Below are 14635 nucleotides of genomic sequence, written 5' to 3' on the forward strand. Positions count from 1 at the left end.
GGGTTAGTATGCTGTTCAGAGGTATGTTGGAAATATTCTTTGAGTCGGAGACGTCGAAAGTAGGATTCTAGGTCACCGCAGAACTGTATCATGTTCGTGGGTCTGGAGGGACAAAAGGAGAGGCCCCGAGATAGGACAGACTCTTCTGCTGGGCTAAGAGTATAGCTGGAAAGATTAACAATATTGCTGGTTGGGTTAAGGGAACTACTGTTGTGGCTCCTTGTGTCATGTAGCAGTTTAGATAGTTTAGTGTCCTTTTTCCTTTGTAGAGAGGCAAAGTTTGTCTTGTAACCTACTCTGAAACCTATGCAAATAAGGTTTACTTATGAGGTCTTTCCCCTAGTTTATCAAAAGATGGCAGCAGAGAGCTCATTCAGATCAATGGTTACAATTTAATTTGTGTAAATTATCCCCATGCTCTGCAGTAGGAGAAACTGTTGCCTCTACTCAAAGTATAGTTAAAGCAATCTCTGATTTAGAAAAGTACAATTGAATTATCCTGGCAATGGAAATTGTCTCAGCTGGTAGGAATTTCAGGGGGTGGGGCATTCTCCAACTTCCAAGGACTGACCGGTCTGGTTCTGCTCCCAAGATGCAAGCCAGCTGAAATATCCATCGCAACAGGTCTGCAGATCGTATTACTTGAGAAAGGACACTTTCAAGTAAACTGGGACAGTTTTCCTATTCTGCGTATTGCTCACAAACCATCCTATGCAAGTATTCACTATTTGGGGTATGTTGGATAGCTGTGAGTGCTCAGACAAGTCCCATAATATTGAGCCGTCTGCCTCATTGGATGAGTGTGGAAGCACTTCTGGCCTGTGCAAATGTAAAATGGTTTTTCCACAAATACTCACATATGCAACTTTCCATGAATTCTTGTGCCAGTGAAGTCCAACAGTATGAATGCTCATGAGAAAAAAGAATAAAAGGGGCAGAAGAGCCAAAGGAAATTTCTAGGAGACTGTGAGAGAATTGCTCATTGGCTTGGCTACAGCTCATATTGTTCGTCTCCTGTCCCTTCTCTTAGCTCCCTCTCCCTGTTACTACCTTGTGTTATTTTAAACTTTGTTCTAATTTAGAAGCTGCTCAAGAAGGATTGTAATTCATTCTAATTCTCACTGTGTATTAAGTTAAATTACCGTGTACTGCTTAAATCGGCCTCTGTATCAGATGACTGGAGGATAGCTAATGTGATGCCAATTTTAAAAAAAGAGCTTCAGAGGTGATCCTGGCAATTACAGGCCAGTGAGCCTAACTTCAGTACCAGGCAAATTGGTTGAAACAGTAGTAAAGAACAGAATTGTCAGACACCTAGACCTACATGATATGTTGGGGAAGAGTCAACACGGCTTTTATAAAGGGAACTCACGCCTCACCAATCTACTAGAATTCTTTGAGGAGGTCAATCAACATGTGGGCAACGGGGATCCAGCATATATAGCATACTTGGACCTTCAGAGAGACTTTGACAAGGTCCCTCACCAAAGGCAGAGTGAGCTGCCATAGGACAAGGGGGAAGGTCCTCTCCTGGATCAGTAAGTGGTTAAAAGAAAAGAAACAAAGGGCAGGAATAAATGGTCAGTTTTCATGGTGTGGAGAGGTAAATAGCGGGGTCCCCAAGAGATCGGTACTGGGACCAGTGCTGTTCAACATATTCATAAATGATCTGGAAAAAGGGGTGAACAGTGAGGTGGCAAAGTTTGGAGAGGATACAAAATTACTCAAGATACTTAAGTCTAAAACACACTGCAAATAGTTACCAAGGGATCTCACAAAACTGGGTGACAGGGCAACAAAATGGCAGATGAAATTCAGTGTTAAGTGCAATGTAATGCACATTGGAAAACATAATCCCCACTATACATACAAAATGATGGGGTCTAAGTTAGCTGTGATACTCCAGAAAGCAATCTTGGAGTCATTGTGGATAGTCCTCTGAAAACATCTGTTCAATGCGCAGCAGCAGTAAAAAAAAAAAAAAAAAAAAAAAGCTAACAATGATAGGAACCATTAGAAAAGGGGTAGATGATAAGACAGAAAATATTATAATGCCAATATATAAATCCATGGTACGCCCACACCTTGAACACTATGTGCAGTTCTGGTTGCCCCATCTCAAAAAAGAGACATTAGAAAGGGGGTCTACAGTACAGAAAGGGGCAAAAAAAATGCTGAGGGGTATGGAACAGCTTCAATAGGAGGAGAGATTAAAAATAGTGCGACTGTTCAGCTTAGAAAAGAGATGACTGAGTGGGGGATGTGATAAAGGTGTATAAAATCACAAGTCGTGTGGAGAAAGTGAATAAGGAAGTGTTATACCCCTTCACGTAACACAAGAACCAAGATTCACCTAATGAAATTAATAGATAGCAGGTTTAAAACAAATACACCTCTACCTCGATATAACGCTGTCCTCGGGAGCCAAAAAATCTTACTGCGTTATAGGTGAAACCGCGTTATATTGAACTTGCTTTGATCCACCGGAGTGCGCAGCCCCGCCCCCCCCAGAGCACTGCTTTACCGTGTTATATCAGAATTCGTGTTATATCGGGTCGCGTTATATCGAGGTAGCGATGTATAATGAAGTATTTCTTCACACAACGCACAGTCAGTCTGTGGAGCTGTATCAGTGGGTGTTGTAAAGGCTAAAAGTATAACTGGTTTCAAAAAAGAATGAGATAAGTTAATGGAGGACGGGTCCATCAATGGCTATTAGCCAAGAGGGTCTGAGATGTAAACCCATGCACTGGGTGTCCCTAAACCTCTGACTGCCAGAAGCTGGGCCTGGAGGATAGGTTATGGATCATGTGATAAATTGCCCTGTTCTGTTCACTCCCTCTGAAGCATCTGGCACCAGCCACTGTCAGAAGACAGGATACTAAGAACATAAGAACGGCCAGACTGGGTCAGACCAAAGGTCCATCTAGCCCAGTGTCCTGTCTGCCGACAGTGGCCAATGCCAGGCGCCCCAGAGGGAATGAACAGAGCAGGGAATCATCAAATGATCTATCCCCTGTCGCCCATTCCCAGCTTCTGGCAAACAGAGGCTAGGGACACCATCCCTGCCCCTCCTGGCTAACAGCCATTGATGGACCTATCCTCCATGAACTTATTTAGTTCTTTTTTGAACCCTGTTATTATCTTGGACTTCACAACATCCTCTTGCAAGGAGTTCCACAGGTTGACTGTGTGTTGTATGAAGAAATACTTCCTTTTATTTGTTTTAAACCGGCTGTCTATTAATTTCGTTTTGTGACCCCTAGTTCTTGTGTTATGAGAAGTAGTAAACAACACTTCCTTATCTACTTTCTCTACACCAGTTATGATTTTAAAGACTTCAATCATATCTCCCCTAAGCTGTCTCTTTTCCAAGCTGAAAAGTCCCAGTCTTATTAATCTCTCCTCATACGGAAGCCATTCCATAGCCCTAATAATTTTTGTTGCCCTTTTCTGAACCATTTCTAATTCCAATATATCTTTTTTTGATATGGAGTGACCACATCTGCACTCAGTATTCAAGATGTGGGCATACCATGGATTTATATAGAGGCAACATGATATTTTCTGTTCTATTATCTAGTCCTTTCTTAATTATTCCCAGCATTCTGTTTGCTTTTTTGACTGCCGCTGCACATTGAGTGGATGTTTTCAGAGAACTATTCACAATGACTCCAAGATCTCTTTCTTGAGTGGTAACAGCTAATTTAGACCCCATCATTTTATATGTCTAGTTGGGATTATGCTTTCCAATGTGCATTATTTTGCATTTATCAACATTAAATTTCATCTGCCATTTTGTTGCCCAGTCACCCAGTTTTGAGAGATCTTTTTGTAGCTCTTCGCAGTCTACCTAGGTCTTAACTATCTTCAGTAATTTTGTATCATCTGCAAATTTTGCCACCTCACTGTTTACCCCTTTTCCCAGGTCATTTATGAATATGTTGCATAGGACTGGTCCCAGTACAGACCCCTGGAGAACACCACTATTTACCTCCTCCATTCTGAAAACTGGCCATTTATACCTACCCTTCGTTTCCTATCTTTTAGCCAGTTACCAATCCATGAGAGCACCTTCCCTCTTATCCCATGGCTGCTTACTTTGCATAAGAGCCTTTGGTGAGGGACCTTGTCAAGGGTTAGAGGGACCATTGGTGTGACCAGTATGGCCGTCCTTATGTTCTTATGAAGTTTGAACAGGCCACGTAGGAAGAATTCTTGCCTCCTTGGATATATCCTTTGTTATGTCATCAACTAAAAAGGTTACTTCAGTGAACAAAGGAGGAAGAGGGTTGAGATATTTATTCTGCTTGTTTTCCCTCAGACTCTACGAAGGGAGAGAAAAAGCAGAATTCCAGGCTTCGTTGCAGCAATTCTTCCTGTCTGTCAATCAGCTGATGAAATCCACACTGGAGAGTACAACCCTGCTGTCCCAGGTGAGGAGGGCAGGGGAGTCCTGGCCTTATGATACCTGTTTTTGTCCCTACAGCTGAAACCCCAGCAAGGTTCTGGAGAGGGCAGCTATATGGGAGTGTGTTTGTGTGTGTGTGCACTTGTGTGTGCCTCATTCTCTGAAGCATCTCTTGCTGTCCTCTGTCAGACGTCATACAGAACTAGACTGGCCACTGAGCAGATCCAGACCTGTATCATGCAGAATTGGTGCCATTAAGTATTACTGCGTCAGAATACTTCCCTGTTGGCACAGTGCCATGCCTGGTAGAGAGGAAGGGAGTTACACAGCTCCTCCATTCATAGAATCATAGACTATCAGGGTTGGAAGGGACCTCAGGAGTTATCTAGTCCAACCCCCTGCTCAAAGCAGGACCAATCCCAACTAAATCATCCCAGCCAAGGCTTTGTCAAGCCTGACCTTAAAAACCTCTAAGGAAGGAGATTCCATCACCTCCCTAGGTAACCCATTCAGTGCTTCACCACCCACCTAGTGAAATAGTTTTTCCTAATATCCAACCTAAACCTCCCCCACTGCAAGTTGAGACCATTACTCCTTGTTCTGTCATCTGCCACCACTTGCAAACAGCCAAGCTCCATCCTCCTTGGAACCCCCTTCAGGTAGTTGAAAGCAGCTATCAAATTTCCCCTCATTCTTCTCTTCTGCAAACTAAACAATCCCAGTTCCCTCAGCCTCTCCTCATAAGTCATGTGCTCCAGCCCCCTAATAATTTTTGTTGTCCTCCGCTGGACTCTTTCCAATTTTTCCATATCCTCCCTTGTAGTGTGGGGCCCAAAACTGGACACAGTACTCCAGATGAGGCCTCACCAATGCTGAATAAAGGAGAATGATCACGTCCCTCAATCTCCTGGCAATGCCCCTACTTATACAGCCCGAAATGCTGTTAGCCTTCTTGGCAACAAGGGCACTCTGTTGACTCATATCCAGCTTCTCGTCCACTGTGACCCCTAGGTCCTTTTCTGCAGAACTGCTTCCTAGTCACTCGGTCCCTAGTCTGTAGCAGTGCATGGGATTCTTCCGTCCTAAGTGCAGGACTCCGCACTTGTCCTTGTTGAACCTCACCAGATTTCTTTTGGCCTAATCCTCTAATTTGTCTAGGTCCCTCTGTATCCTATCCCTACCCTCCAGCGTATCTACCACGCCTCCCAGTTTAGTGTCATCTGCAAACTTGCTGAGAGTGCAGTCCATACCATCCTCCAGATCATTAATAAAGATATTAAACAAAACCGGCCCCAGGACCGACCCTTGGGACACTCCGCTTGAAACCGGCTGCCAACTAGACATGGAGCCATTGATCACTACCCGTTGAGCCAGACGATCTAGCCAGCTTTCTATCCACCTTACAGTCCATTCATCCAGCGCATACTTCTTTAACTTGCTGGCAAGGATACTGTGGGATTGGCTACCCCTTCTGTATCACACCAAACAAAGCTTCTGGTCTTAAATTTCAAGACCCTTCCTAGTCTATCCCCACCATACCTGTCATCTCTTATGTACTATTGAGGTGTTGACTCCCACTTTGGATTGGCCAGTGGTGCCACCCTCCATCATTCACCTGTTAAATTTTCAGACAAGCCTCTTTGTGGTCTCTCTTGTGCTTCCCCTCATGGCTGGGAGACGCTCTCCATACACATCCTCAAAGCTACCTTATTATCCTTCTTGAAATCCTTCCTTAACATTCTTCTTTGCTGGGATACCTACAGAAAACTTGACGATGGTTTAGCTGCTGGTGTGCTGAGACTACTGCCTACCATGCTGACCAACTTTGTGTCATTGTTTCCTTGTACAATGAAACAAGTGATGGGGTCTAAATTAGCTGTTACCACTCAAGAAAGAGGTCTTGGAGTCGTTGTGGGTAATTCTCTGAAAACATCCACTCCATGTGCAGCAGCAGTCAAAAAAGCAAACAGTATGTTGGGAATAATTAAGAAAGGGATAGAAAATATCATATTGCCTCTATATAAATCCATGGTACACCCACATCTTGAATACTGCATGCAGATGTGGTTGCCCCATCTCAAAAAAGATATACTGGAATTGGAAAAGGTTCAGAAAAGGGTGTCGGAGAAAAACAGAGTTCTCACTCTCTTTGGTTGGGTGCAGCAAAGTCAGATACTTTGTTCTCAAGCAATTGCATAGAGGGAGAGAGTGCACTAGGACACAGGGTTTCCCCATTCTAGGCAGGTCTCTCTCTAGGTAAACAATTACAGCAAGCATTTATACCTTTTGTTACAGACAATAATGAGCAACAGCTCCATTTTGTTTATACATAGGTCATCCTGATATCCTATTTTTTACATCTATTTAGACTCTAGTCTACATTCCATATTTATCAACACAAGGTCGCAACAACTTCTCACACAGTTCTTTCCCACTCGCCTCACACAATCCTCACTTCTACAAATCTCGCGTTATTAGGGTTACAGCTAGCCCGACTCTTACTCACAGAAGAGACTGTATGCATTGAAATCCCCTTCCAATCCCTGTCAGGTCTTGCTCTACTTCCACAAGGGCAACAAAAATGATTAGGGGTATGGAATGGCTTCCATATGAGGAGAGATTAATAAGACTAGGTATTAGCCAGGATGGGCAGGGATGGTGTCCCTAGCCTCTGTTTGCCAGAACCTGGGAATGGGTGACAGGGGATGGGTCACTTGATGATTCCCTGTTCTGTTCATTCCCTCTGGGGCACCTGGCACTGGCCACTGTTGGCAGACAGGACAGTGGGCTAAATGGACCTTTGGTCTGACCCAGTATGGCCGCTCTTATGTACTTCCTCGTCTGTCGGTCTGTGTCCCTCTTTGATAGGGTTACTGGACTAGTGGATGGAGGGGAAGTAGTAAATGTGATATATCTTGGTTTTAGTAAGACTTTTGAGACAGTCCCATATGCCATTCTCATAAGTAAACTAGAGAAATGTGGTCTAGATGAAATTACCATAAAGTGGGTGCAAAACTGGTTGAAACACTATACTGAAAGAGAAGTTATCAAAGGTTTTCTATCAAACTGGGCGGACGTATATCATAGGGTCCTGCAGGGGTCAGTCCTGGGTCTGGTACTAGTCAATATTTTCATTAATGACTTCGATAAAGAAGTGGAGAGGAGTATGCTTATAAAATTTGCAGATGACACCAAGATAGGAGGGGTTGCAAACACTTTGGAGGACAGGATTAGAATTAAAAATGACCATGACAAATTGGAGAATTGGTCCAAATTCCACAAGATGAAATTCAATAAAGATAAGTGCAAAGTACTACAGGTAGGAAGGAAAAATCAATTGCACAACTACAAAATGGGAAATGACTGGAAATAACTGGCTAGGTGGTCATATTGCTGAAAAGGATCTAGGGGTTATAATAGATTGTGAATATGAGTCAGCAATGTGATGCAGGTGTGAAAAAGGCTAATATCATTCAGGGTGTATTTACAGGAGTGTTGTGTATAAGACACAGGAGGTAATTGTCCCACTATACTTGGCACTGGTGAGGCCTCAGCTGCAGTACTGTGTCCAGCTCTGGGTGCCACACTTTAGGAAAGATGTGGACAAATTGAAGAGAGTCCAGAGTTGAGTAACAATGTCAGTTCTGCAGAAAAGGACTTGGGGATTACAGTGGACAAGAAGCTGGATATGAGTCAGCAGTGTGCCCTTGCTGCTAAGAAGTCTAATGGCATATTGGGCTGCATTAGTATGACCATTTCCAGCAGATCGAGGGAAGTGATTATTCCCCTCTATTCAGCACTGGTGAAGCCACAACTGGAGTACTGCGTCCAGTTTTGGGCCCAGCACTACAGAAAGGGTGTGGACAAATTGGAGCGAGTCCAGCAGAGGGCAACAAAAAGGATTAGGGGGCTGGGGCACATGCTTTATCAGTCGAGGCTGAGGGAACTGGGGTTATTTAGTCTGCAGAAGAGAAGAATGAGGGGAAATTTGATAGCTGCCTTCAACTACCTGAAAGGGGGTTCCAAAGAGGAGGATCTAGACTGTTCTCAGTGGTAGCAGATGACAGAACAAGAAGGAATGGTCTCAAGTTGCAGTGGGGGAGGTCTAGCTTGGATATTAAGAAAAACTATTTCACTAGGAGGGTGGTGAAGCACTGGAATGGGTTACCCATTCCATACCCAGGGAGGTGGTGGAATCTCCTTCCTTATTGATTTTTAAGGCCCGGCTTAACAAAGCCCTGGCTGGGATGATTTAGCTGGGGTTGGTCCTGCTTTGAGCAGGGGGTTGGACTAGATGACCTCCCGAGATCTCTTCCAACCCTAATTTTCTGTGATTCTATGATTCTAACACAAATGATAAAAGGTTTAGAAAACTTGACCTATGAGAAAAGGTTAAAAAAAAACTGGGCATGTTTAGTCTTGAGAAAAGAGAACTGAGGGAGAACTGATAATATGTTAAGGGCTGTTATAGAGGACAAGGATCAATTGTTCTCCTTGTCCACTGAAGGCAGGACAAGAAGGAATGGGCTTACTCTGCAGCAAGGGAGATTTAGGTGAGATGTAAGGAAAACCTTTCTAACTATAAGGATAGTTAAGTTTTGCAACAGGCATCCAAGGTAGGTTGTGGAATCCCCATCACTGGAGTTTTTAAAAAACAGGTTGGACAAACCCCTGTCAGGGATTGTCTGAGTTTACTTGGCCCTGCCACAGTGCTGTGGGCTGGACCTGATGACTTCAAGGTCCCTTCCTGCACTGCTGTGGTCTGTTGTTTCTTGTCTTATACTTAGATGTGTAAGCTCTTTGGGGCAGGGGCCACTTTTTTTGGTCTGTGTTTGTACAGGGCCTAGCCCAGTGGGACCCTGGGCCATGATTGGGGCTTTTGGGCACTACACTAATACCAGTAATAAGTAATGATCGTAACAATAAAGCAAGGGCAGCTAAAGTGCAGGCCAGAAACTGCAGATCCCAGTCTGCAATGCTCTGTCCCACTCCAAGTGGAGGAGCCTCCCTGCAGAGAATACAGGGCCCAGCATGCTCCATCCCTGTCCAAGCAGGGGGCACCTCCTCAGGGATTATTGCTCCCAGCATGTACCGCCAAATGCTGATCCATTATTTTTAACTGCAGTGGGTGTCAGAGGCCTCCCAACTCCCCATGTAATTAACATCATAGGGCGGAACATTATCTGATGAAGGGAGCTGAAAAGAAAAAAATGAAACTGACTTATTTATATTTTGTGAAGCTTAATTAGAGAGAAGAAAACAATCAGTTTCTTGTCTGAGTCAGCTCTAGCTTTGATATTATGCAGGAAATGTTGATGCAGGGCAGTACTCCCCACCCTGCGTTCTCTACAGAAAAAGAGAGGAGGAGACAGTGTGGCAAGGGACCTTCTTGGCAGCTAACCCAGAGGAGTTTACTCCCAGTGGGAGGAAAATGGGTACAGCTGTCTCTACTGCGTAGCCAACTTTGCCTTCCATAGACGCAATGAATTGAAGACAGAATCCTAGATCTGCCAAAGTCTGGTTTCAGGCCAGGACTTGGGATGGAAACAGCTTTAGTGGTGGGTGATCTTCTGCACTCAGTGGACAGGGAGCAGACATCCATTCTTATCCCATTAGATCTCTTGAGGGCGATGCTTGTGGGGGGGGGCGCATGCAGGGGTTGTCCTCCTCCCCTTTGCTGCTTGGCTTGTACTGAGCATGCTCACATGGATTGAGCATGCTCAGTAACACTGCTGAAGCTGACTGCACTCACTCTGCCCCCCCACTATCAGTAGGCACGGGTCGCCCCTTGGCAGCATTTGACAAAATCAGAGCCTTAACCTGCCTGAGAGAGGCAGCTGGGGTCCGGGGGAACATGTTAGAATGGTTTGAGTCCTTCCTGTACTCAAGCACCTAATAAGTATTGATAGGGAAACTGCATCTCCACCACCAGAACTGCCACCTGTGGAGTCCCACAATCCTATTCAGCATCTACATATTGCCAGTAGGAGGACGGGTAAAGCTACAAGGACTCAAGGCTCAGCAATACGCAGATGACATGCAGCTTTATGTATCTTTCACAACATAGAATCAGAGCCGTAACTAGCTATTTTTGCGTCCGAGGCAAGAATATAAAATTGCGCCCTCCCCGGCTCCTCCGGCTGCGCTGCCCCCCTTTGGCTCTTCCGGCCGCGCCGTGCCCCCCCGCTCCTCCAGCCGCACCACACCCTCCCTCGTGCCTCGCTCCTCCGGCCACACCGCGGCAGCACCTCCCCCACTCGCTTTTTTTTTTGCTTGGGGCAGCGGCAAAAAAGTTAGTCCCGGCCTTGCACTCCCTGCCCCAGCTCATCTCTGCTCCGCCTGTGGAACAAACTCCTAGAAGAACTAAGGACCATCACAAACCTTGCAACCTTCCACTCCAAGTGCAAGGTGCATTTCTTAGACCTACCTTCTCCAATATAAACATAGAACAGAGTCAATATTCTTTTTAAAAAGTACCAAAACAAATGAGTCCACTGAACATACATTTTTAAAATAAGCAAGCCTAGACAGCATATGCTCAAGAGTCCTAAAAGAGTAGGCTAAGGAGATCTCTGGCTCATTGATGTTAATCTTCAATCAATCTTGGAATACCAGGGAAATTCTAGATGACTGGAAGAGTGCTAATGTTGTGCCAATATTCAAAAAGGATAAGCAAAATGAATAGGGTAACTATAAGCTGGTTAGCCTGACATCAAACCCGGGAAAAGTAATGGAAAAGCAGATATGGGATTCAATTAAGATAGAATGGGAATGTAATTAATGCCAGTTAGCATGGGTTTGAAGAAAATAGATCTTGTCAAACAACCCTGAGATCATTTCTTGAGTTTACAAGTTCGGCTGATAAAGGTGACTGCATGGATGTAATATGTAATATAGTTCGACTTTTGTAAGGCATTTGACTTGATAGCACATGACATTCCGATTAAGCACTCTGCACCATCAACAAAGCACACATTAAACTGATTACTTCCTAGCTAACTGACAGATCTCAAAAAGTAGTTGTCATTGGGGAATCATTGAATATCGGTACTAGGCCCAATGCTATCCAGTATTTTTATCTGTGGTCTGGAAGTAAATGCAAAATCACTGCTGATAATTTGTGCATGACACAAAGATTGGCAGAGTGGTAAATAATGATGAGGCCAGGCCTGTTGTACGGCGTGAGCTGGATTGCTTGGCAAACCGGACCCATTCAAACAAAGTGCATGTTAATACAGTCAAATGCAAGGTCATACATCTGGGAATGAAGAATGTAGGCCGTACCTACTGAATGGGGGACTGTATCCTGGAAATCAGGGACTCTGAAAAGGATTTGGAGGTCATAATGGAGAAGCAACTGAACACGAGCTCCCATTGTGAGGCTGTGCCAAAAAGGCTAATTAGTGAGACCGATACTGGAATACAGCATCTGTTCTGGTGTCAAACATTTTAAAAAGTATTTTGAAAACTAGAGAGGGTGCAGAACAGAGCCACAAAAATGGTTCAAAAGCAGGAAAAAATGTCTTACAGTAAGAAACGTAAAGAGCTCAATCTATTTAGTTTATCTAAAAGAAGATTGAGAGGTGACTTGAATATGGTGTGTAAGTACCTTCACAGGGAGAAAACACTGGGTGCTAGAGAACTCTTTAATCTAATGGAGAAAGGCACAACAAGACCAGTGCCAAAGAAATTCAAATGAGAGGCAAGGCACAAATTTTTAACAGTAAGGTTGATTAACAGTGGAACAGACTACCAAGGGAAGTGATGGATTCTCCATCTCTTGACTTCTTCAGAATAATACTGAATGCTTTTCTGGAACATATGATTGCCTTAAAATCTATGGAACTCAAATTGCACAGTTCTCTCCCTCGGGAGAGGATGAGAGAGAGAATGAGGGCTTGTCTACATGGCTAGATAGTTCACAGCAAACGAGGGTGTGCAGTAGCATGGATACCTGACACATGTCCTTTGGCCATTGATAGGAGATCAGCCAATGAGCCCAGTGCAATCTCCATATCAAACGGGGGCTGCATTATATAGGAGTGTCACAGTTACAGGACTAGCTCTACCTTGGTCCCCTTTCTGGTCTCTCTGAGAGCACCTCCTGAGGTGTTAGAGCTCCTGTCCTTCTCTGTGTTGGGGTGGAATCTCACAATTCCACTACAGAGTAATTATACAGGAAGAAAGTTACGATATTCCAGAATAATATCCATGTGGGCAGTTATACTGGCATAATTATACTTAGGGTTACCATATCTCCAGATTTTCCCAGACATGACCTCTTTTTTTCACCTTCCGCCCTCCGTCCAGGCGGATTTTTGAAATTAGAGGAAATGTCCTGGATTTTTGTGGAGCAGATGTTGCAGCTCAGAAAGAGCCATCCCCAAACCCTGATTAGTCCCTCCCCTGCATCTGCAGCTGCCAGATCCCATCTGGGCCCAGCCCAGCCCACCTGCCCCGCCAGGTAAGCAGAGCTGCCAAGCCTGCCCTGCCACAGAGCCTGAGAGCCTGGCTGGGAGGGGTGATAAGGCCAGGCCTCAGCTCCCTGCCCTGGGGAAGGAGAGAGGCCCACAGGGAGGCATCCTAGGCCTGCACCAACTGCCCTGCCACTGTGACAGGGAGTGACACTGCTCCCCACCTCGAGAGTGAGGCTGCAGGTACCACTTCTAACACTCCTCAGGTACCCCTCCCAGTACACACACACCCTCCAGCACCCCCAAATACCTCTCCCAGTACACACATTCTCCAGTACCCCCAAATATCCCTCCTAGTCTACATACACCCTCCAGCACCTTCAAATACCCCTCCCAGTACACACACATCCTTCCAGCACCTCCGTACCTCCTCCAGCACCCTGAAATACCCCTCCCAGTACACACATCCCTCCAGCACCCTCCAAATACCCCTCCCAGTACATACACACCCTCCAGCACCTCCAAATACCTCTCCAGCACCCCCAAAATAAATACCCCCTCCAGCTCTCCCTCCCTCCCACCCCCCAGCAGTGTCCTCTGTTTGGGAACTTGAAATACGGTAACCCTAGTTATACTGCTATCTTCAGGCCAGTCAATTTTCCCATGCAGACAAGCCCTTAGGTCAGGCCCTAGCTAAACTACCCTGTGTAAACTAACCACTTGCCATCCTCCAGGTCTGCCTGGGTTTCACACACCTGCATTTCCTGCCTTTGGGAACCTGCGACCAGTGACATTGACCAACAACTTTCTTAAAACCAATATTTCTGTTTATTTCATGTAGTAGCTGGAACAAAATATTAGAGGAAAATGATTTTAAACCAACAAGCACCTTACACCGATATTTAGTCTCATCTAACCTTCACTTCGCTGGAAGCTAAATTAGATAGGCTTTTCTCTTAATTTACAGGAACCGAACAGAATCAATTGACATTATCCTAACAGGCTCAAATGCTCCTGAGAGACTGAGGGTCTCTCTCATACCAGGTGTCTGTAACAAAGTTTTGTCAGAATAGCTATATTGGTTAGAGTGGTGTGTGTCTGTGGTCCACATACCTAGCCAACATAGCTATTGTGCTGCCAAACCTCCAAGTAGATGCAGCTCTGCTGACAGAAGAGTGCTTCCATCAGCATAGCTAGTGTTGTTCGGGGAAGAGGGGTGACCATACTGACAGAAAATCACCTTCTGTTGGCATAGGCTGCGGCTACCATAGGGGGCTCTGGCAGTATTGCTTTTATGGTATAGCTATACTGGCAAAGCATTTGTAGTATAGGCAAAGCCTCAGTGTGACCCACTGTGTTCACACTGATTTGGGTGCTTCCCAAGGAGAGCAGACTAAAGCCATTAAGGCTATTAGCTCTGTCATTGTCTTTTAATATCCCTTTAGTATAAAATGTAAGGTAAAAGGGCCTCCTCCTCTTTCCCCAGTGTTGAAACTGTCTCATTCCATTTTAGGCCTTGTCTACACTTAGAAGTTTTGCCAGCAAAACTACCCTGGTGTAGACGTAGTTATCCCAGTATAAAAGTGCTTATGCCAGTAAAGTTTATTCTAATCTGGTGAAGTACTTTATACCAGTAAAACAGTGTCTACACTAGGAATTTTACTGGCATAGCTATGTCATCAAAAGCTTTGTCTACACCAGGGGTCGGCAACCTTTCAGAACTGGTGTGCCAAGTCTTCATTTATTCACTCTAATTTAAGGTTTCGTGTGCCAGTAATACATTTTAACGTTTTTAGAACGTCTCTTTCTA

At 44.8% G+C, this 14635-nt stretch overlaps 1 protein-coding gene across 1 annotated transcript in view; it reads left to right on the plus strand.

Annotated features, from left to right (window-relative positions):
• LOC117878454 (dedicator of cytokinesis protein 2-like) overlaps nucleotides 1–14635 on the plus strand; it is a gene marked incomplete in the record, with an annotated part of 325642 nt that overhangs the window by 137348 nt on the left and 173659 nt on the right. Inside the window, 1 exon segment of the mRNA XM_034772650.1 lies at nucleotides 4325–4436. Within this exon segment, the coding sequence (XP_034628541.1) occupies nucleotides 4325–4436 (112 nt within the window).

Source organism: Trachemys scripta, chromosome 5 (assembly GCF_013100865.1).
Source record: "Trachemys scripta elegans isolate TJP31775 chromosome 5, CAS_Tse_1.0, whole genome shotgun sequence".
Taxonomy (NCBI): Eukaryota; Metazoa; Chordata; order Testudines; family Emydidae; genus Trachemys; species Trachemys scripta.